The sequence below is a fragment of the Salmo salar genome, chromosome ssa01, assembly GCF_905237065.1.
Source record: "Salmo salar chromosome ssa01, Ssal_v3.1, whole genome shotgun sequence".
NCBI classification, from domain to species: domain Eukaryota; kingdom Metazoa; phylum Chordata; class Actinopteri; order Salmoniformes; family Salmonidae; genus Salmo; species Salmo salar.
Window position 1 is genome coordinate 171,658,877 of NC_059442.1, and position 24,532 is coordinate 171,683,408.

General features: G+C 43.9%; 1 protein-coding gene across 1 annotated transcript in view; it reads left to right on the top strand.

The window, feature by feature from the left end:
- The first annotated feature begins 4,713 nt into the window (after positions 1–4,713).
- Positions 4,714–24,532, top strand: part of ythdc1 (YTH N6-methyladenosine RNA binding protein C1) — a 46,149-nt gene continuing 26,330 nt past the window's right edge. The window contains exons 1-5 of the mRNA XM_014147197.2: positions 4,714–4,976; positions 10,696–10,797; positions 16,764–17,092; positions 19,364–19,730; positions 23,450–23,598. Of these exons, the coding sequence (XP_014002672.1) occupies positions 4,949–4,976; positions 10,696–10,797; positions 16,764–17,092; positions 19,364–19,730; positions 23,450–23,598 (975 nt within the window). The 5' untranslated portion in view covers positions 4,714–4,948. The remainder of the gene's footprint in view (positions 4,977–10,695; positions 10,798–16,763; positions 17,093–19,363; positions 19,731–23,449; positions 23,599–24,532) is intronic.

Genomic DNA, 24,532 nt, shown 5'->3' on the forward strand with positions numbered 1-24,532 from the left:
GCAGACTCTAGTTTTGTCTAATCTTGATTATTGTCCAGTTGTGTGGTCCAGTGCTGCAAGCAAAGACCTAGTTAAGCTGCAGCTGGCCTAAAACTGAGCTGCACATTTTGCTCTTAATTGTAATCAGAGGGCTGATATAAATACTATGCATGCCAGTCTCTCTTGGCTAAGAGTTGAGGAGAGACTGACTGCATCACTTCTTCTTTTTATAAGAAACATTGTGTTGAAAATCCCAAATTGTTTGCTTACACTTACACACAGCTCTGACACAAACACTTATCCCACCAGACATGCCACCAGGGGTCTTTTCACAGTCCCCAAATCCAGAACAAATTCAAGAAAGTGTATAGAATTATATAGAGCTGTCACGCCCTGACTGGAGAGAGAGGGTTTGTTTCTCAATGTGGTTAGGTCAGGGTGTGGGGTGGGCATTCTATGTTTTGTATTTCTTTGTGTTGGGCCGAGTATGGTTCCTAACCAGAGGCAGCTGTCAATCGTTGTCTCTGATTAGGAACCATACTTAGGCAGCCTGTTTTTCCTTTGGGTTTTGTGGGTAGTTGTTTTCCGTTTAGTTGTAAGTACCTGACGGAACAGTCGGCTGTCATTTTTTGTTTAATTTGTAAAGTGTTCATTTTTTTCATTTAACTACAAGATGAACATATTCCACGCTGCACCTTGGTCTACTCATTTTGACGCCTGTGACAAGAGCCCTAATTGCATGGAACTCATATTCATATCTCATATTGCTGAAATAAACAGCAAAACTGGTTTAAAAAAATAGCTAAAGCAACACCTCACGGCACAACTTCGAAAGCCAAGATAATAAACAGATCACTGACCATTTCGAATCCCAGCGGACCTTCTCCACTGTGCAATCCGGTTTCCGAGCTGGTCATGGGTGCACCTCAGCCATGCTCAAGGTACTAAACGATATCATAACCGCCATCGATAAAAGACAGTACTGTGCAGTCGTCTTCATTGACCTGGCCAAGGCTTTCGACTCTGTCAATCACCGTAATTCTTATCGGCAAACTCAATGGCCTTGGTTTCTCAAATGACTGCCTCGCCTGGTTCACCAACTACTTCGCAGACAGAGTTCAGTGTGTCAAATCGGAGAGCCTGTTGTCCGGACCTCTGGCAGTCTCTATGTGGGGGTACCACAGGGTTCAATTCTTGGACCAACTCTTTTCTCTGTATACATCAATGATGTCGCTCTTGCTGCTGGTGATTCTCTGATCCACCTCTACACAGACGACACCATTCTGTATACATCTGGCCCTTCTTTGGACACTGTGTTAACTAACCTCCAGACGAGTTTCAATGCCATACAACTCTCCTTCCGTGGCCTCCAACTGCTCTTAAACGCTAGTAAAACCAAATGCATGCTTTTCAACCGTTCGCTGCCCGCACCCACCCGCCCGATTTGCATCACTACACTGGACAGTTCTGACCTAGATTATGTGGACCACTACAAATACCTAGGTGTCTGGCTAGACTGTAAACTCTCCTTCCAGACTCATATTAAACATCTCCAATCCAAAATCAAATCTAGAATCAGCTTTTTATTTTGCAACAAAGCCTCCTTCACTCACGCCGTGAAACTTACCCTAGTAAAACTGACTATCCTACTGATCCTTGACTTCGGCGATGTCATCTACAAAATAGCTTCCAATACTCTATTCAGCAAACTGGATGCAGTCTATCACAGTGCCATCCGTTTTGTTACCAAAGCCCCTTATACCACCCACCACTGCGACCTGTATGCTCTAGTCGGCTGGCCCTCGCTACATATTCGTCACCAGACCCACTGGCTCCAGGTCATCTATAAGTCTATGCTAGGTAAAGCTCCGCCTTATCTCAGCTCACTGGTCACGATAACAACACCCACCTGTAGCATGCGCTCCAGCAGGTATATCTCACTGATCATCACCAAAGCCAACACCTGCTTTGGCCGCCTTTCCTTCCAGTTCTCTGCTGCCAGTGACTGGAACGAATTACAAAAATCGCTGACGCTGGAGACTTACATTTCCCTCACTAACTTTGAACATCAGCTATCTGAGCAGCTAACCAATCGCTGCAGCTGTACATAGTCCATCTGTAAATAGCCCACCCAATCTACCTACCTCATCCCCACACTGTTTTTATTTACTTTTCTGCTCTTTTGCACAGCAGTATCACTACTTGCACATCACCATCTGCTCATCTATCACTCCAGTGTTAATCTGATAAATTGTAATTACTCCGCTACTATGGCCTATTTATTGCCTTACCTCCTCACGCCATTTGCACACACTGTATATAGACTTCCATTAAAAAAATACATAAAACAAATAAAAATAATGTAGACTTCCTTTTTTTCTATTGTGTTATTGACTGTATGTTTTGTTTATTCCATGTGCAACTCTGTGTTGTTGTTTGTGTCACACTGCTTTGCTTTATCTTGGCCAGGTCGCAGTTGTAAATGAGAACTTGTTCTCAACTTGCCTACCTGGTTTAAATAAAGGACTTGTTCTCAACTTGCCTACCTGGTTCAATAAAGGTGAAATAAAAAATTACATTTTTTTTAAAACAACGCCTCTCCCCTATTTGACCTACATAGTTTGTGTGTATGCATTGATATGTAGGCTACATGTGCCTTTTTTTATTTATTATGTAGTTCTGTCTTTGAGCTGTATTATGTCATTATTATGTCATTATTATGTCATTCTGTGTCATTCTGTGTCATGTGGACCCTAGGAAGAGTAGCTGCTGCTTTTGCAACAGCTAATGGGGATCCTATTAACTGGGCAGCAGGTAGCCTAGTGGTTAGAGCGCTAGGCCAGTAACCAAAAGTTGGATCAAATCCCAGAGCTGACAAGGTAAAAATCTGTTGTTCTGCCCCTGAACAAGACCGTTAACATACTGTTCACCTGGTAGGCCGTCATTGTAAATAAGAATTTGTTCTTAACTCACTTGCCTAGTTAAAAAAATAAAATACATTACCGAATACCAATTCAATTGAAAGAGGACAAAATGAGATTAAAACATTGCTTGCAATGGATCCTGTTGCTCAGGTAGTTTTGGTCAACAAGATCTGACATTCTTATTGTGAATAATGGTAACTGACGTAGAAAGGAAAAGTGCAATTCAAAAAGGTGCCATCTCGAACCTAAAAGGGTTCTTCGGCTGACCTCATAGAACCCTTTTTTGGTTCCAAGGAGAATGCGTTTGAGTCCCATGTAAAAACCCTTTTCACATAGGGTTTTACATGGAACCAAAAGAAGGGTTATCCTATGGGAACAGCCGAAGAACTCTTTCGGAACCCGTTTTTTTCTAAGATGGGTGGGGCTGGCGTTAAACTTTGACCAAATTTGATTAAGTGGTTAATTTTGTCATTACTTCAGAACAATTGAAAGTTGTGTACGTTGTAGTAAAGTAAATAACTCTTGCCTTTAATTTGATATTGAACATACAGAGGGAGTTCTAGCCCTTGACCATGACATTAGACAGACGTCATTGGATGAAGGTGTCTTCTCTATGGAGGAGTTTTGTTAAGAGGCCCGAAGTTTGTTCTGAACATTAACATGCAACGCTTGAGGTAAGGTTTTTGGAAGCATAAAGAACTTATCTTTCATATCAGCGAGGAATCCTTTTTTTTAAAACACGTTAAATTGTTGGGAGTCGTTGAACACAAAGCAGCACTTCAGGCTGTCTAGCTCCTGGCTATCTTTTCTTTGGATTGTTGGATAGATCTCATTATTGTAATGATTGTTTAATATTTGATGAGGGATGTTTACGTTAACCGCCTGTATTAAATGGAGAAAGATTATATGCTTCTTGCCTCATTTCATGAATATGCATAAGCCATCTCGAGACCACGCCCATATGTGTTTTTTTCTCAAATTTGCCTGGATTCCATGTCTCCTACTTATTATATCAAATCAAATGTTCTATGTCAAATGCGCCGAATACAACTTACCCTGAAATGCTTACTTACAAGCCCTTAACCACCAGTGCAGTTGACGAAATGGAGTTAAGATATATTTACTCAATGAAGTAAAAATATAAAGTAACACAGTAGAATTAAATAACAATACCGAAGCTATATACAGGGTGCACCGGTACCGAGTAAACGTGCGGGGGGCACAGGTTAGTCGAGGTTAATTTGTATATGTAGGTAGGGGGTAAAGTGACTATGTATGGATAATAAACAGCGAGTAGCAGCAGTGTAAAAACAAAGGGGGCTTTTCACGCCTAACAGCTTGAGCATTACGAAACTTCTATTCGATCAAATAAACCTCACGTAGCAAAAAAATAAAAAATAAAAGAAAAGCCATTCATTTTTGTTGTTGACCAAATTCAACACTTATTGATCTCTCCATACAAAAACCGAATTCCTTGCTTTGGTGGGCGATAAAACGCCACCTGATGGAAGGAGACAGATTTCCCGAGGAGTTGAGCCTCTCTGTTCCTCTGAGATGTAATGGATCATCCGGGTAACAGTTACCACCCAGCCCTCGGAACTGTGGGTAAAACGGTCCACTAGATAGCACAGCCTCAAAGTTGACAATATCTTTAAAAAAAAAAATACATGAACACACACAAAAAAAAAAAAAATCTACTTTTTTATTTTATTTTTTTATGTAAGGTTACCAGTTTGGTCAACGTTAGGGTTAAGGTTGTGTTTTTTAATGTTAGGTTTGATCACATTTAAAGACGATAACGTGCCGAAATAGGAGGGATTTAAGACTTTGTGGCTGTGTTAACGACCCTTTGCAGCAGGGAGGGATGCAGTAATCCGCCATTTCACCAGCTACGATGAGACCCGCTTCCAGTAAACATTGAGAGGGGGACCATCAATTTACCACATTATTTTTTTTTGTTTTGGTTTGTTGCGTAGTTAGGTTAGAGGGCAACCGTGAGAGGAGACAAAACGAGTCCTCTAAAGGTTTGCGGAAAGGGGCGGAAGATGGCGGTCGACAGACGAGACGAGAAAGGTACGGAGCGGTCGTCGCAGTAACGTTAGCTAACTAGCTAGCAACGCCTCTAAACTTGCTAACCATTGTCCCGTGTGGCCTTAGTCCTTTGTCAATTTATGCTAGCTAGAAAGACATCGTTGATAGTATACCAGTTTACTCACAATTATTGCCTTCAAGAATGGTTAATTTTAAAACGTTTTATCAAATTCATTTGGACACAGCCAGGTTAGCTCATTAGCTAGGTTAAACGTGACCACGTCTTTTACTAGTTAGCTACATTAGCTAACGACATCGCCGTAGCTTGGTAGCTAACTATCGATAGGTAACAGTACACCCAGGTTTATACACTCTGGCCATAGCTAGCTAACCATTTGAGGTATTAGGTAACGTTATCTACAGCGATGGTTAACCGCTAGAATCATGTCGCATTAGTTAGCAAACAAAATCGAGCAGAATTGTGCAACTGAGTACCCGATTTGTGCACCCCTTCCCTGGCTCTGGTAGCCAAGTCAAACCCCATTCCAGGGCCGTCATTGTAAATACGAATTTGTTCTTATTAACTGACTTGCCTAGTTAAAGGTTTAAATAAAATAATATAAATATGGTAGATCACTGAAAATAAATCGCATCACGTTATTGGACTCATTCAGCAGTTTTGACCTAATTAAATATAATACTATTGGAAATGTATGATGCAAATTAAATGTAACGTTATATTCGATTAATATTCCGGCGTTTGGCGATATCTTACTATCCAAACACATCTGGAAATGCATCAATACGGTCGCAAACACATATTTAGCAGATGTTATCGCATGTGTAGCTAAATTATACTACTATCCCCCCGTGTACCGCTATGTACATGATCCATTCATGCTGCAAAGTCATCGAGTAACTCCTTAACAATATTTTATGGTGAGATGGTGGGCAAAAACTGGAAAAATATGTGTGTTTTCTTTGAGACATTTTGCAACACAACGCTAACACGGCTAATGCCTAGGAATGCTAGTCCGGGATGTTGCGTATCTCTTTAAGCCAATCCGGTTTCAGCAGTCTGTTTACCCCTGACAGCCGTGCAACATCAGGAAGTAGAGTGTCTCTAGCATGGCAGTGGAAACTTATGTTTCCCAAAGAAAGTACGCATATTTAACCCGTATTTTTTTTTCAGCCTTCTCGTCATTTTACATCTATACTGAACAAAAAATATAAACGGAACATGGAGCAATTTCAATTATTTTATTTCGTTACATATAAAGGAAATCGGTCAATTGAAATAAATTCATTAGGTCCTAATCTATGGATTTCACATAACTGGGCAGAGGCATAGCCATGGATAGGCCTGGGAGGGCATAGGCCCACCCTCTTGGGAGCCAGGTCCACCTACTGGGGAGCCAGGCCCAACCAATCAGAATTAGTTTTTCCAAACAAAGGGGCTTTATTACAGACAGAAATACTCCACAGCTGTCTGGGTGGCTGGTCTCTGATGAACCCAGATGTGGAGGTCCTGGGCTGGCGTGGTTACATGTGGTTATGAGGCCTTTTGGACATACTGCCAAATTCTCTAAAACGGCATTGGATTCAGCTTGAACATTAAATTCTCTGACACAGCTCTAGTGGAGATTACTGCAGTCAGCATGCGAATTGCACGCTCCCTCAAAACATGAAAAAAAAAAATAAACACATTTGAGTGGCTTTTTTTTCTTCTCTAGCACAAGGTGCACCTGTGTATTGATCATGCTGTTTAATCAGAGAACGGCTCACTAGCAGGGATGTAAACAAATTTGTGCACAAAATGAGAGGAATACGCTTTTTGTGCATATTGACATTTACTGGGATCTAATATTCTAACTCATGAAACATGGGACCCACACATTACATGGTGCGTTTTTAGTTTAGGAGGAAATCGACTAAACCTTGAATGGAGAATGTTTTAATTATGAATCGGTCCATGCCGCTGCAGACCAGATTTTCATTGGCAAAAAAAGAACACAAAGCAGACTAAACACCATGGTCCTTTTTAATCCTACTTTTGTAAAATATTGAGTGCTATAGCTTGCAGTACAATATTGTGTGGTATAGCTTGCAGTACAATATTGTGTGGTATCGCTTGCGGTACAATATTGTGTGGTATAGCTTGCGGTACAATATTGTGTGGTATAGCTTGCGGTACAATATTGTGTGGTATCGCTTGCGGTACAATATTGTGTGGTATCGCTTGCGGTACAATATTGTGTGGTATAGCTTGCGGTACAATATTGTGTGGTATAGCTTGCGGTACAATATTGTGTGGTATCGCTTGCGGTACAATATTGTGTGGTATAGCTTACGGTACAATATTGTGTGGTATAGCTTGCGGTACAATATTGTGTGGTATAGCTTGCGGTACAATATTGTGTGGTATAGCTTGCGGTACAATATTGTGTGGTATCGCTTGCGGTACAATATTGTGTGGTATAGCTTGCGGTACAATATTGTGTGGTATAGCTTGCGGTACAATATTGTGTGGTATAGCTTGCGGTACAATATTGTGTGGTATAGCTTGCGGTACAATATTGTGTGGTATAGCTTGCGGTACAATATTGTGTGGTATAGCTTGCGGTACAATATTGTGTGGTATAGCTTGCGGTACAATATTGTGTGGTATAGCTTGCGGTACAATATTGTGTGGTATAGCTTGCGGTACAATATTGTGTGGTATCGCTTGCGGTACAATATTGTGTGGTATCGCTTGCGGTACAATATTGTGTGGTATAGCTTGCAAAAAAAAACATGTCTCTGGATGATGCATTTTCCCATCATTAGGACTGTTTTAGGAATGTCTCGTAATCAATATGCAGAAACAGTCAATTTTATGTTTTCAATATATCACAAACTACCATTAGGGAAGTTAACAGTTAGCTGCAGAAAATCGATTTGGTTAATTAGTATAATTTTGTGTTTTCGTTAGTCGTCTTATCTTTTCACGCGCAAAGCGAACATACGCTATTTGGCTCCTCAAACGCACGCCTCTCAAGACCATTTTGTCCCCCCGGGACGCCCAAGTCCAGTGTTTTAAAAAATAAATTTCCACAATGGAAAAATGCTTTAAGTTATATGACTAACACCAGATATAAAGTATGTAGAAAAGATAATGTACCTGACACGGTTAATAGTATGTGCACACCTGATCGTCGAATATCTCATTCCAAAATCACGGCCATTAATATGGAGTTTCTCCACTCTTCTGGGAAGACTTTCCACTAGATGTTGGAACATTGCTGCTGGGACTTTGCTTCCATTCAGCCACAAGAGCTTTAGTGATGTCGGGCACTGATGTTGGGCGATTATGCCTGGCTCGCAGTCGCCGTTCTAATTCATCCCAAACGTGTTCGTTGAGGTCAAGGCTTTGTGCAGACCATTCAAATTCTTCCACACCGATCTCGAACAAACAATTTTTGTCTGGACCTCGCTTTGTACGGAGGCAGTCATGCTGAAACAGGAAAGGGCCTTCCCCAAACTGTTGCCACGAAGTTGGAAGCACAGAATCATCTAGAATATCATTGTTCGCTGTAGCGTTATTTCCCTTTAAAAAAAGGCCTAGCCCGAAAACCATGAAAAACATCCCCAGACCATTATCTGTCCTACACAACTTTACAGTTGGCACTATGCATTGGGGCAGGTAGCCTACCACTTTGCGGCACAGCCGTTGTTGCTCCTAGATGTTTCCACATCACAATAACAGCACTTACAGTTGACCGGCAAAGCTCGAGCAGGGCCTCATCCTATAATGGTGCCACTTTGAAAGTCACTGAGCTCTTCATTAAGGTCATTCTACTGCCGCTGTTTGTCTATGGAGATTGCATGGCGGTGTGCTTGATTTTATACACCTGTCTGGAACGGTTATGGCTTAAATGGCAGAATCCACTCATTTGAAGGTCCACATACTTTTGTAACTATAGTATATAAAAGATTATTTGGCTACTCACTAGCATGTGGGCTTGAGACATTGTTTATGAGGCCTGTTGATTTTCCGTATTGCCTGCTACAAGAAGTTAGTCATTTAGTGGTTCTGGTAAAATTTGTAACTGAGGCATTTTCAAAGACTGACTTGACAGCAAGTGATTATTGCAAAAAAGGTGTAAAAAAATAATGGTTTAAAAAAATTTATTGAGCCTTTTTATTTTACTAAGCTGGTCGGTTAAGAACAAATTCATATTTACAATGACGGCCAAACCCGGACGACGCTGGGCCAATTATGTGCCGCCCTATGGGGCTCCCAATCGCGACCCGGTTGTGATACTGCCTGGATTCGAACCACGGTGTCTGTTGTGAAACCTCTAGCACTGAGATGCTGTGCCACCCGGGAGCCCAAAGTGGGTCTTATGGATGTTGGAGGCTTATACTTAGCCTGAGTATAATATCACAAGCCCTGAATTAAATTGGATTATTGCTGACTGTTAGGAATGCAGTGTATTTGACCTTTTTAAATTGTACAACAAAGCTTATTTAGAGAGAACGTAAAAAAACAAATGTGTCCATAAGTTTGAAAAATCCAGATTTTTTTTTTTTTAGGCCATTTCTCACAGCTCTACATTTAGGCCACATTTTGGAGTTATTTTATTTTTTAATTTTTATGGTCGACCAAGAACGGAGGAAGAAGCGCAACTGGTATTTGTCAGTCACTCATATCGATATGGCTTTGATATCAGTAGAACAAGAGGGGGACAGGTGGGTCTCCTGTTCTGTTCAAACTGACCCAAAAACAAAGGAATACGCAAATTATATGTACAGTGCATTTTGGAACGTAATTCACACCCTTTCACCTTTTTCCACATTTTGATACCTTACAAAATGTGGAAAAAATTTTGATACCTTACAGCCTTATTCTTAAATTACAGCCTTATTCTTAAATTGATTTAAATAACTCTCATCTTACACACACTACATAATACAAAGCGACAACAGGTTTTTAGACATGTTTATTTACATCAGTATTCAGACCCTTTGCTATGAGACTCAAACATTGAGCTCAGGTGCATCCTGTTTCCATTGATCATCCTTTTGAGATGTTTCAACAACTTGATTGGAGACCACCTGTGGTAAATTCAAGTGATTGGACATGGGCTGATTGTGGCAAGAATGTGTGAGTGGGAAACACTATCACATTTTTCTCACTAGTTGAACCAGTTACAGAGTTAAAAAAAAAAAAAAAAAAATGCTCCAATTGAACCAGGTGCTCTAGAAAAGCTTCTGTAGTGACCGCAGCAGCTTGTTCATTCACCCTGCCAACTACTATCTGAGACTAGTGGCTTGGATGCAGGGGGGATAACAAGTGGAATCATGCCACTGACTAAACTCAACTTCACCATTTATGATGGAGTTGACTAATGTTGGCGGACTGGAGCGCTGACGTCACACATGTAAAATACTGATTTCATCACCCAAAGCCCTATGATTTTATAATCCGGCCCTGGTCGGAGCTCCGACCCACACTATTTGCCATTCACCTCCATAACTCGTTGAGTTTAGTCTGCTCTAACTAGTCTAGCCACTCGACTCTTGATTCTCAAAGTTGATTTAAAAACACTTTATGCTAGCTACATCCCAAATGTCATCTTATTCCCTCCATAGTGCACTTGTTTTGACCAGAGCTCTGTGGGACTTGGTCCAAGTTAGTTACCCTGAATAGACTCTGCACACTCTGTTAAGTTGAAATCTGCTGTGTCTAACTGTGGTTGTTACCTATCTGTCGTCCCAGAGGGAGAGCTCAACGTGCTGGATGACATCCTCACCGAGGCCCCTGACCAGGATGACGAGCTCTATAACCCTGAGAGTGAACACCACGTCAACCAGAAAAAAGGTACCTTTTTTAATAGTGCACTTCCTTCTGGTCATTTAAAATGTTTTGTTAGCCTCATTGTCAATCTGTACCATCATGCCCAAATCATTGTCACTCTTTGTCATCCCTTTTTGCAATGTACACTGAACAAAAACATATATATATAAACGCAAAATGCAACAATTTTAAAGATTTTATTTAGTTACTGTTCATATAAGGAAACTGGTCAATTGAAATGAATGAATCTATGGATTTCGCGACTGGGTATACAGATATGCATCTGTTGGACACAGATACCTTAAAGAAAAGGTAGGGGCGTGGATCAGAAAACCAGTCAGTATCTGGTGTGACCACCATTTGCCTCAAGCAGCGTGACACATCTCCTTCACATAGAGTTGATCAGGCTGTTGATTGGCCTGTGGAATGTTGTCCCACCTCCTCTTCAATGGCTGTGTGAAGTAGCTGGATATTGGCGGGAATTGTACGCGTTGATCCAGAGCATCCCAAACATGCTCAATGGGTAACAAATCTGGTGAGTATGCAGTCCGTGGAAGAACTGGGACATTTTCAGCATCAAGGAATTGTGTACAGATCGTTGCGACATGGGGCCGTGCATTATCATGCTGAAACATGAGGTGATGGCGGCGGATGAATGGCACGACAGTGGACCTCAGGATCTCATCACGGTATCTCTACGTCCGTGAAGAGCACACTTCTCAAGCGTGCCAGTGGCTATTTGCTCACTGAAATCGGTTACGACGTCAAACTGCAATCAAGTTAAGACCCTGGTGAGTACTACGATCATGCAAATGAGCTTCACTGAGACGGTTTCTGACAGTTTGTGCAGAAATTCTTCGGTTGTGCAAACCCAGTTTCATCAGCTGTCTGGGTGGTCTCCGACGATACCGTAGGTGAAGAACCCAGATGTGAAGGTCCTGGACTGGCGTGGTTACACGCGGTTGTGAGGCCGGTTGCATTTCCTGCCAAATTCTCTAAAACGATGTTGGGAGGCGGCTTATGGTAGAGAAATGAACATTACATTCTTTGGCAACAGCTCTGGTTTTTGATTCCTGCAGTCCACATGCCAATTGTACGCTCCCTCAACATGAGACATCTGTGGCGTTCTATGAAAACGCCACGTTTTAGAGTGGCCTTTTATTGTCCCCCGGCAAAAGGTGCGCCTGTGTAATGATCATGCTGTTTAATCAGCTTCCTGTTTAATCAATCCATCCACACTTGTCAGCTGGATGGATTGTCTTGGCAAAGGAGAAATGCCTCACTGACAGGGATGTAAACAAATCTGAGCACAATTTCAGAAAGTATTTGTTCGTGTGGAACACATCTGGGATCTCTTATTTCAGCTCATGAAACATGGGACTAACGCTTTACCTGTTGATCGTTTTTTGTTCAGTATTAGTTTCCTGTTGTGTTTTATAGTTTTGTTCAGTATAGTTGGAAAGAACACAAACAGTTGAATAAAGGTGTACGTTTGTTATTTACTATTTTATCGAATACAATATATAATCCCCAAACGGAACAAGATCACAAAGACCTTTCTAAAGGTGCTACACACGGAATATTTTTCCTTTTTGTAATTTCAGAAAATGTCCATAATGCATCTGCATTAATAGTGGAACGATGGTGTTCCATGGTATTACGTACCTGCCAGTGTTGTGATTGGCTGTGATATTGGCCTATTGATCCCTCCTGCCGGCGTGGCATCTGTTCTCAAAATGAGAAAGCTGTTCTGACTTTGGCTGTCAATCGTGTCATATTTCCTGGTTGCTAAAAATTATACACTGGTTCACTCAATTTCAGTTTGTGAGGAAAACAAGCACTGAATAGTGTAGAGAATCATTGTATCATCTAAATAGCTGTGAATTATAAACTCAGCAACAAAAAAAGAAACGTCCCTTTTTCAGGACCCTGGTCTTTCAAAAGATAATTTGTAAAAATCCAAATACCTTCAGATCTTCATTGTAAAGGGTTTAAACACCGTTTCCCATGCTTGTTCAATTAACCATAAACAATTCATGAACATGCACCTGTGGAACGGTCGTTAAGACCCTAACAGCTTACAGACGGTAGGCAATTAAGATCAATTATGAAAACTTAGGACACTAAAGAGGCCTTTCTACTGACTCTGAAAAGCACCAAAAGAAAGATGCCCAGCGTCCCTGCTCATCTGCGTGAATGTGCCTTAGGCATGCTGCAAGTACTGCTGATGTGGCCAAGGCAATAAATTGCAATGTCCGTACTGTGAGACGCCTAAGACAGCGCTACAGGGAAACAGGACAGCTGATCGTCCTCGCAGCGGCAAACCACGTGTAACAACACCTGTACAGGATAGGTACATTCGAACATCACACCTGCGGGACAGGTACAGGATGGCAACAACAACTGCCCGAGTTACACCAGGAACGAACAATCCCGCCATCAGTGCTCAGACTGTCCGCATAGGCTGAGAGAGGCTGGACTGAGGGCTTGAAGGCCTGTTGTATGGCAGGTCCTCACCAGACATCACCGGAAACAACGTCGCCTATGGGCACAAACCCACCGTCGCTGGACCAGACAGGACTGGCATAAAGTGCTCTTAACTGACGAGTCGCGGTTTTGTCTCACCAGGGGTGATGGTCGGCTTTGTTCTGTCCACAAATGTTCTATAGGATTGAGGTGAGGGCTTTGTGATGGCCACTCCAATACCTTGACTTTGTTGTCCTTAAGCCATTTTGCAACAACTTTGGAAGTATGCTTGGGGTCATTGTCCATTTGGAAGACCCATTTGCGACCAAGCTTTAACTTCCTGACTGATGTCTTGAGATGTTGCTTCAATATATCCACATAATTCTCCTCCCTCATGATGCCATCTATTTTGTGAAGTGCACCAGTTCCCCCTGCAGCAAAGCACCCCCACAACATGATGCTGCCGCCCCCATCCCAACCATGCTTAATGGATATAGATACTTTTGTACCTGTTTCCTCCAGCATCTTCACAAGGTCCTTTGCTGTTATTCTGGGATTGATTTGCACTTTTCGCACCAAAGTACATTCATCTCTAGGAGACAGAACGTGTCTCCTTCCTGAGCGGTATGGCGGCTGCGTGGTCCGATGGTGTTTATACTTGCGTACTATTGTTTGTACAGATGAACGTGGTACCTTCAGGCGTTTTGGAAATTGCTCCCAAGGACGAACCAGACTTGTGGAGGTCTACAATTTTTTTTTCTTGAGGTCTTGGCTGAATTCTTTTGATTTTCCCATGATGTCAAGCAAAGAGGCACTGAGTTTGAAGTTAGGCCTTGAAATACATCCACAGGTACACCTCCAATTTACTAAAATGATGTCAATTAGCCTATCAGAAGCTTCTAAAGCCATGACATAATTTTCTGGAATTTTCCAAGCTGTTTAAAGGCACAGTCAACTTAGTGTATGTAAACTTCTGACCCACAGGAATTGTGATACAGTGAATTATAAGTTAAATAATCTGTCTGTAAAAAAATTGTTGGAAAAATGACTTGTCATGCACAAAGCAGATGTCCTAATTGACTTGCCAAAACTATAGATGGTTAACAAGAAATGTGTGGGGTGGTTGAAAAACTAGTTTTAATGACTCCAACCTAAGTGTATTTAAACTTATGACTTCAACTGTATGTTCATAGAAATATTTACACAGGTCAAGTTTTCTGAAAATAAACGCAGTTGACAGTGAGAGGACATTTATTTTCATTAACAAAAATATTTTTTTTTTTACAGCTGTTTTGAAGCTGGGGAACCAAAACTTGACTTACTTTCATTTTTTTGGGGTCCATGTTATGAAAACATATTTCAGTTATTTTAGATGGTACAGTTTTTCCCATGAACTGAAATTGAGTGAACAGTGTAGAATTTTGATCAACCAGTCAATTTAGCGATTTCCTCTAAATAACTGTCATGGATATTCAGTACTGAGATAGAGATTTAGTCATTTCTTCATACAATAATTTTTATTTAATATCGATTTAATTATTGCAATAATGAGGCTGGTCGATTTTGTATTTTATTTTATTCCCCTCCCAACCCTTGAATTTAGGACCGAGTAACTTAACCTTTACACAAATTTAGAGTAGTGTATATATAGCAGACACTAAAAATGCTTAGTCATGGTTGGTTCCACCCCTCCCATGCAGATTGGGGCATCATAAACCACTCTGGGTTCATCCAGTCGTTATCTGCACGGGGTAGTTCTCTTAACCCCCACCCTGGCTTAGTTTCCCAGATGCAAGGATGATTGAGACAATGAGGGATTGTTCCTATCCCTAGTAAAAACACATTGTCTGTGTAATGCAGTCTTTAGCTCATTTGTCAACTCAAGCTGTCTCTGGTGACCATACGCCCAGATTAGCTGCAGGGAACTAAAGTGGAGACCATTAAAAACACAGAATTAAACAGAACAGAAATGTCCTAATTGTTAAGTATTAATTGCTAACTATTAATATGAAACAAACCAGGTAAATACACTACCGTTCAAAAGTTTGGGGTCACTTAGAAATGTCCTTGTTTTTGAAAGAAAAGCAAACAAAATGTCAAATTTTAAAATGCATTCAAATTGATCAAATGCAGTGTAGACATTGATGTTGTAAATGACTTTTAGCTGGAAACGGCACATTTTTCAATGGAATATCGAGAGATCCATTATCAGCAACCATCACTCCTGTGTTCCAATGGCACGTTGTGTTAGCTGATCCAAGTTTATCATTTTAAAAGGCTAATTGATCATTAGAAAACCCTTTTGCAATTATGTTAGCACAGCTGAAAACTGTTGTTCTGATTAAAGAAGCAATAAAACTGGCCTTCTTTAGACTAGTTGAGTATCTGGAGCATCAGCATTTGTGGGTTCGATTAACAGACTCAAAATGGCCAGAAACAAAGACCTTTCTTCTGAAACTCATCAGTCTATTCTTGTTCTGAGAAATGAAGGCTATTCCATGTGAGAAGTTGCCAAGAAACCGAATATCTTGTACAACGCTGTGTACCACTCCCTTAACAGAACAGCGCAAACTGGCTCTAACCAGAATAGAAAGAGGAGTGGGAGGCCCCGGTGCACAACTGAACAAGAGGACAAGTACATTAGAGTGTCTAGTTTGAGAAACAGACGCCTCAAGTCCTTAACTGGCAGCTTCATTAAATAGTGCCCACAAAACACCAGTCTCAACGTCAACAGTGAAGAGGCGACTCCGGGACGCCGGCCTTCTAGGCAGAGTTCCTCTGTCCAGTGTCTGTGTTCTTTTGCCCATCTTAATCTTTTCTTTTTATTGGCCAGTCTGAGATATGACTTTCTCTCTGCAACTCTGCCTAGAAGGCCAGCATCCCGGAGTCGCTCTCCTCTTCACTGTTGACGTTGAGACTGGTGTTTTGCGGGTACTATTTAATAAAGCTGCCAGTTGAGGACTTGTGAGATTTCTGTTTCTCAAACTAGACACTTTATGACAATTTTGTTAGCACAGTTTTCAGCTGTGCTAACATAATTGCAAAAGGGTTTTCTAATGATCAATTAGCCTCTATAATTTAAAACTTGGATTAGCTAACACAACGTGCCACTGGAACACAGGAGTGATGGTTGCTGATAATGGGCCTCTGTACACCTATGTAGATATTCCATAAAATCTGCCGTTACCAGCTACAATAGTAATTTACAACATTGACAATGTCTACGCTGTATTTCTGATCAATTTGATGTTATTTTAATGGTTTAAAAATGAGCTTTTCTTTAAAAAAAAAAAAAGGACATTTCTAAGTGACCCTAAACTTTTGAACTGTAGTGTGTGTGTAATTTTTCCATCACATAACACAGCCACAAAGTCAGAACAGATGCCCCTCTGGTCGGCGAAACAAAGTGAGATACTTTGACAGACAGTCCAAGGCAGAGGGGGTTTTAAGAACATGGACACATTTTCAAAATGTAATATTGAGGATTTTAATGACTTTTTTCTTTTCTCTCTCTCCTCCTGCAGGATCTAAGAGGAAGAATGATCGAGGGGATGACCACGAGCTGAAACGTCTCCGGCCCTCAGCTCACACCGCCACCAGACAGGCCACTAAAAGATCTGCCCTCTCGGCCGGTGCTAGCGGGAAAAAACTGGTCAGCCTCAGGGGTGGGCGGCACCCCTCCGAATACAAGAACGAAGATTACTACGACGACCGGAAGACCCATTCCATCCGAGCTGGTGGTGGGCAGAGGGGGGACCCTCCCAAAACAGGCCACCTTGACAAGCCTCTGGGCCGCAGGAGAGAGCCAGACAGACACAGGATCAAGCCTCTCATGCCTGAGCTAACTACAGAGGTAAGAGTGGCTTCGCTAAGGGTTGTGAGGGGATGTTACTTTAGGATATCTGCAAGGCTGTTTTTTAGGTCTTTTCACTTCGCTAGTCAGTATAACCTTTTCTTGCTGTCGGTCAGTAAGCCAGCGACGACGGGGGGAAACGCTGCTGGTTTGTAGGACAGGTCCCTGTCGGTCACAAAGCCAGCGACGACGGGGGAAACGCTGCTGGTTTGTAGGACAGTTCCCTGTCGGTCACAAAGCCAGCGACGACGGGGGGAACGCTGCTGGTTTGTAGGACAGGTCCCTGTCGGTCAGTAAGCCAGCGACGACGGGGGGAAACGCTGCTGGTTTGTAGGACAGTTCCCTGTCGGTCAGAAAGCCAGCGACGACGGGGGAAACGCTGCTGGTTTGTAGGACAGGTCCCTGTCGGTCAGTAAGCCAGCGACGACGGGGGAAACGCTGCTGGTTTGTAGGACAGGTCCCTGTCGGTCAGTAAGCCAGCGACGACGGGGAAACGCTGCTGGTTTGTCCCGCCTCTCGGCACCTGTTTTTTGTGTGCTGTGATTGGCTGCAGTCAACAATAGAAATTAACGGAGGAGAGGGCATGATGCTTCCCTATCTTCTGTGAGTGAATTTCTACATCCCATGTTATGTAAGTGGTAACGATGAGTTGAGGTCCACTTCATTATTGTTTTCTGACACATGAATTTATTTTCTTTTTGTGTGTTTCCACCACGGAGTCGGGGCACATCGGCTATTTACGATACTTTTCATTCTATTTTTTTCCCCCGGTTCTTTGATTGGCAGCTGAACAGCTTGTGTTGACTAGTTTATAAAAGGTGTATTACTGACTGACTAAAGTCAACCTGTAAATCATAGTGTAGTTATGTCGCATCGAGACAGTAAACCAAAAATCTGTTATTTTCCTAGTATTCAAAGCCCCGTGTCGAGACTTGCCAGTGACCGCTGAAGTGACTCGTCAGCGTAGCCTTGTGAATGGTTGTTTGCGAATGAACGGCTCTTTTTGAGCTGATCTTTTAGTCGCATCGGTGAGGGAGTCGAATCGCAAAACAACCAACACACTAAAGTCATATAGGCCCTAGTCCATATCCAACACACTGAGGTCATATAGGCCCTAGTCCATATCCAACACACTGAGGTCATATAGGCCCTAGTCCATATCCAACACACTGAGGTCATATAGGCCCTAGTCCATATCCAACACACTGAGGTCATATAGGCCCTAGTCCATATCCAACACACTGAGGTCATATAGGCCCTAGTCCATATCCAACACACTGAGGTCATATAGGCCCTAGTCCATATCCAACACACTGAGGTCATATAGGCCCTAGTCCATATCCAACACACTGAGGTCATATAGGCCCTAGTCCATATCCAACACACTGAGGTCATATAGGCCCTAGTCCATATCCAACACACTGAGGTCATATAGGCCCTAGTCCATATCCAACACACTGAGGTCATATAGGCCCTAGTCCATATCCAACACACTGAGGTCATATAGGCCCTAGTCCATATCCAACACACTGAGGTCATATAGGCCCTAGTCCATATCCAACACACTGAGGTCATATAGGCCCTAGTCCATATCCAACACACTGAGGTCATATAGGCCCTAGTCCATATCCAACACACTGAGGTCATATAGGCCCTAGTCCATATCCAACACACTGAGGTCATATAGGCCCTAGTCCATATCCAACACACTGAGGTCATATAGGCCCTAGTCCATATCCAACACACTGAGGTCATATAGGCCCTAGTCCATATCCAACACACTGAGGTCATATAGGCCCTAGTCCATATCCAACACACTGAGGTCATATAGGCCCTAGTCCATATCCAAAATAACCAACACACTAAAGTTATATATTTTTTTGTCATTTTAATTGTAAACTCATGTCTTTCTACTCAATACCACAACTAATTGTACCAATCTGGGAGGTAAAGTTGTTAATAAAGTATATCATCATTTAGCTGTGTATTACAGATGGAATCAAGCCATTAGGATACCAGAGGCCGCCACAAATGGAGCTCGTTCTGCAAAAATAAAATGTTTGGGGGGTGCTTTGCCTTGCTGCCTTGCTGCTCATTCTATTTGGGCTGACTTACGGAAAACACTTAAAGTGCACTGGTTTTGAACAGAGCCTTATGGGTCCACTTTTTACCAAAGCCTTATGGCCTTTGCCAAAAGTAGTGCACTATATAGGGAATAGGGTGCCATTTGCAATACAGACCCTGATGCCTTTCTGTTCTCCTCTTGTCTAGAAGCTGATACGTCCCAGTGAGGGGAGTGTTGGCAGGGTCAGCACTTCCTCCAAGGAAGAGGCAGAAGAAGAGGCCTCAGACCAGGAGACGGGCAGCACGGCCGAGTCCTCCGAGGGAGACAGGTCCAACATGGAGGGAGAAGAGGTGATGGAGGAGGAAGAAGAGGAAGAGGAGGAGGGAGAGAAGGGCCCAGAGGAAGACGAGGAAGAGGAGGAGGAAGAGTATGAACAGGAGGAGGGGGATCAGAGAGTTGTGAATGAACCGCCTGATTATGACACTCGCAGCGAAGCCAGCGACTCCCAGTCTGATTCAGTGTCCTTCTCTGAGGGGGAGTCGGTTCACTCTGGTTCTGGGTCTGACGCCTCAGGTAAACATCTGCTCAACACCTTTTTCCATTTTCACCGTCTTGGCTGCATCCTATTCTCCTGACATCTGTTCACTTCCCTTCGTGGATTAAGAAGGAAATTACTGGTGTAAGAAAATGGGTGAAACGGCCTCTACATTTACGTCATTTAGCAGACGCTCTTATCCAGAGCGACTTACAGATTGGTGCATTCACCTTATAATATCCAGTGGAACAACCACTTTACAATAGTGCATCTAAATCTTTTTTTGGGGGGGGGGGTTAGAAGGATAACTTAATCCTATCCCAGGTATTCCCACGTCTACACCGATCCAATGTTGATGTGGGACGTAGTGAACGAGTGCAAACATCTGGAGTAAAGAGAGATTGTTGGGACGCAGCACAGAACTACTATGACGTTTCATTTCTACAGGACTCAGCCCACTTCCTAGTTCACTGTTAGTTGTACCAATAGCAGCAGTAGGCTACCACTTCAAAACATACACTTCACACTAATCTGTGTTTTGTGAGCGACGTGGCTGTTGCTAAAATGTTCACTGTGGGTTTCTGCCTGGATGCGAAAACAAGAAGCACATTGAGAGAAGTGAAGTGAGCTTGAAATGCGTCCCGAATTTTATTTATATTTTACCCCCCCCCCTTTTCTCACCAGTTTTGTGATTATGCTCTTGTTTCATCGCTGCAACTCCCCAACGAGCTCGGGAGAGGCGAAGGTCGAGTCGTGTCCTCCTGAAACATGTTCCGCCAAACCGCACTTAACACCTGCTCCCTTAACCCGGAAGCCAACCGGAGGAATCACTGTTCAACTGACGGCCGGTGTCAGCCTGCAGGCGTCCGGCCCACCACAAGGGGTCGCTAGAGTACAATGAGCCAATCATAGCCCCCCCCCCTTCCAAACCCTTCCCTAACGACGCTGGGCCAATTGTGAGTCGCCCTATGGGACTACCAGTCACGGCCGGTAATGGGATCGAACCGCAGGCTGTAGTGACTCTGTAACGCTGCGATGCAGCGCCACTCGGGAGGCCCTAAAAGCAAAACGCAGTCATAGAAAACAAACACATTCTTCAGTTGAAAAGGTCCTCAATTAGCCTTTTGGACTGTCAGAGGCACCAATTCATCCCATTAAGAGAGCCTTGGACTGTCCTAGAGGCACCAATCCATTTAGAGAGCATTGGACTGTCCTAGAGGCACCAATCCATTTAGAGAGCCTTGGACTGTCCTAGAGGCACCAATCCATTTAGAGAGCATTGGACTGTCCTAGAGGCACCAATCCATTTAGAGAGCCTTGGACTGTCCTAGAGGCACCAATCCATTTAGAGAGCCTTGGACTGTCCTAGAGGCACCAATTCATCCCATTAAGAGAGCCTTGGACTGTCCTAGAGGCACCAATTTCATTAAGAGAGCCTTGGACTGTCCTAGAGGCACCAATTCATCCCATTTAGAGAGCCTTGGACTGTCCTAGAGGCACCAATTCATCATTAGAGAGCCTTGGACTGTCCTAGAGGCACCAACATCCCATTTAGAGAGCCTTGGACTGTCCTAGAGGCACCAATCCATTTAGAGAGCATTGGACTGTCCTAGAGGCACCAATCCATTTAGAGAGCCTTGGACTGTCCTAGAGGCACCAATTCATCCCATTTAGAGAGCCTTGGACTGTCCTAGAGGCACCAATCCCATTTAGAGAGCCTTGGACTGTCCTAGAGGCACCAATCCATTTAGAGAGCCTTGGACTGTCCTAGAGGCACCAATTCATCCCATTTAGAGAGCCTTGGACTGTCCTAGAGGCACCAATCCATTTAGAGAGCCTTGGACTGTCCTAGAGGCACCAATTCATCCCATTTAGAGAGCCTTGGACTGTCCTAGAGGCACCAATTCATCCCATTAAGAGAGCCTTGGACTGTCCTAGAGGCACCAATCCATTTAGAGAGCCTTGGACTGTCCTAGAGGCACCAATCCATTAAGAGAGCCTTGGACTGTCCTAGAGGCACCAATCCATTTAGAGAGCCTTGGACTGTCCTAGAGGCACCAATCCCATTTAGAGAGCCTTGGACTGTCCTAGAGGCACCAATCCATTTAGAGAGCCTTGGACTGTCCTAGAGGCACCAATCCATTTAGAGAGCCTTGGACTGTCCTAGAGGCACCAATCCATTTAGAGAGCCTTGGACTGTCCTAGAGGCACCAATTCATTTAGAGAGCCTTGGACTGTCCTAGAGGCACCAATTCATTAAGAGAGCCTTGGACTGTCCTAGAGGCACCAATTCATCCCATTTAGAGAGCCTTGGACTGTCCTAGAGGCACCAATTCATCCCATTTAGAGAGCCTTGGACTGTCCTAGAGGCACCAATTCATCCCATTTAGAGAGCCTTGGACTGTCCTAGAGGCACCAATCCATTTAGAGAGCCTTGGACTGTCCTAGAGGCACCAATCCCATTTAGAGAGCCTTGGACTGTCCTAGAGGCACCAATTCCATTTAGAGAGCCTTGGACTGTCCTAGAGGCACCAATCCATTTAGAGAGCCTTGGACTGTCCTAGAGGCACCAATTCATCCCATTTAGAGATCCTTGGAGATTATTCCACAAGTAAGGTGCCAAAAATCTAAACGCAGATGTACCTAACTGGTTTGAGATGGACAGTATCTCCAGAGTTAGCCATCTCTCTGTCCTATGACGCTACCGCGGAGGAACAAATTCTTATTAACAATGACGGCCTACCACGGAACAGTGGGTTAACTGTCTTGTTCAGGGGGCAGAACGACAGATTTGTACTTTGTCAGCTCGGGGATTCGAACTTGCAACCTTTCAGTTACTAGTCCAACGCTCTAACAGCTAGGCTACGCTGCTGCCCCTTTTTTTCAAAGAGGACCAGGCAGTAGTATGAAGAATTAGTTTTCTGCTGTCTAATAACACACATGACCTGTTCTTATAAAGGAAGGCCCTGTGCTTTCTGAAACACAGCTCGTCAATCCAGATGCACTACATGACCAAAAGTATGTGGACACCTGTTCATCCAACATCTCATTCCAAATATCATGGGCGTTAATATGGAGTTGGTCCCCTCTTTACTGCTAAAACAGCCTCCACTCTTCTGAGAAGGTTTTCCACTAGATGTTGGAACATTGCTGCGGGGACTTGCTTCCATTCAGCCACAAGAGCGTTAGGGAGGTCGGGGGCGATTAGGGCCTGGCTCGCAGTCTGTGTTCCAATTCATCCCAAAGGTTGAGGTCAGGGCTCTGTGCAGGCCAGTCAAGTTATTCCTCACTGATCTCGACAAACCATTTCTGTATGGACCTCGCTTTGTGCACAAGGACATTGTCATACTGAAACAGGAAAGGGTCTTCCCCAAACTGATGCCAAAAGTTGGGAGCACAGAATCGTCTAGAATGTCATTGTATGCTGTAGTGTTAAGATTTCCCTTCACTGGAACTAAGGGGTCCAAACCATGAAAAAACATCCCCAGACCATTATTCATCCTCCACCAAACTTTACAGTTGCCACTATGCATTGGGACAGGTGGCGTTCTCCTGGCATCGGCCAAACCCAGATTAGTCCGTCAGACTGCCAGATGGTGAAGCGTGGTTCGTCACACCAGAGAACACGTTTCCTCTGGCGGCGAGCTTCACACCACTCCTGCCGACGCTTGGCATTGCTGATGTAATTTCTTTGATTTTTATAACGCGTGTCATTTTTGCCAGTTTAACACATTTTTGTTTTATTTTTCTCCTCCAGGTTCTGAGAAGAAGCATGAGAAACTATCTTCCTCTGTCCGAGCTGTCCGCAAGGACCAGACCAGCAAGCTGAAGTACATCCTACGAGAAACACGCTTCTTCCTGATCAAGAGCAACAACCATGAGAACGTCTCCCTGGCCAAGGCTAAGGTCAACTTCTCTGTCTTAACTTAGTCTCTCAATCTCTACCCAGTACAGCCAGTAGAGGACTGGTCACACCTCAGAGCCTGGTTCCTCTCTACCCAGTACAGCCAGTAGAGGACTGGTCACCCCTCAGAGCCTGGTTCCTCTGGTCTACCCAGTACAGCCAGTAGAGGACTGGTCACCCCTCAGAGCCTGGTTCCTCTCTAGCCAGTACAGCCAGTAGAGGACTGGTCACCCCTCATAGCCTGGTTCCTCTCTACCCAGTACAGCCAGTAGAGGACTGGCCACCCCTCAGAGCCTGGTTCCTCTGGTCTACCCAGTACAGCCAGTAGAGGACTGGTCACCCCTCAGAGCCTGGTTCCTCTGGTCTACCCAGTACAGCCAGTAGAGGACTGGTCACCCCTCAGAGCCTGGTTCCTCTCTACCCAGTACAGCCAGTAGAGGACTGGTCACCCCTCAGAGCCTGGTTCCTCTCTACCCAGTACAGCCAGTAGAGGACTGGTCACACCTCAGAGCCTGGTTCCTCTGTCTACCCAGTACAGCCAGTAGAGGACTGGTCACCCCTCAGAGCCTGGTTCCTCTGGTCTACCCAGTACAGCCAGTAGAGGACTGGTCACCCCTCAGAGCCTGGTTCCTCTCTAGCCAGTACAGCCAGTAGAGGACTGGTCACCCCTCATAGCCTGGTTCCTCTGGTCTACCCAGTACAGCCAGTAGAGGACTGGCCACCCCTCAGAGCCTGGTTCCTCTGGTCTAGCCAGTACAGCCAGTAGAGGACTGGTCACCCCTCAGAGCCTGGTTCCTCTCTACCCAGTACAGCCAGTAGAGGACTGGTCACCCCTCAGAGCCTGGTTCCTCTCTACCCAGTACAGCCAGCAGAGGACTGGCCACCCCTCAGAGCCTGGTTCCTCTGGTCTACCCAGTACAGCCAGTAGAGGACTGG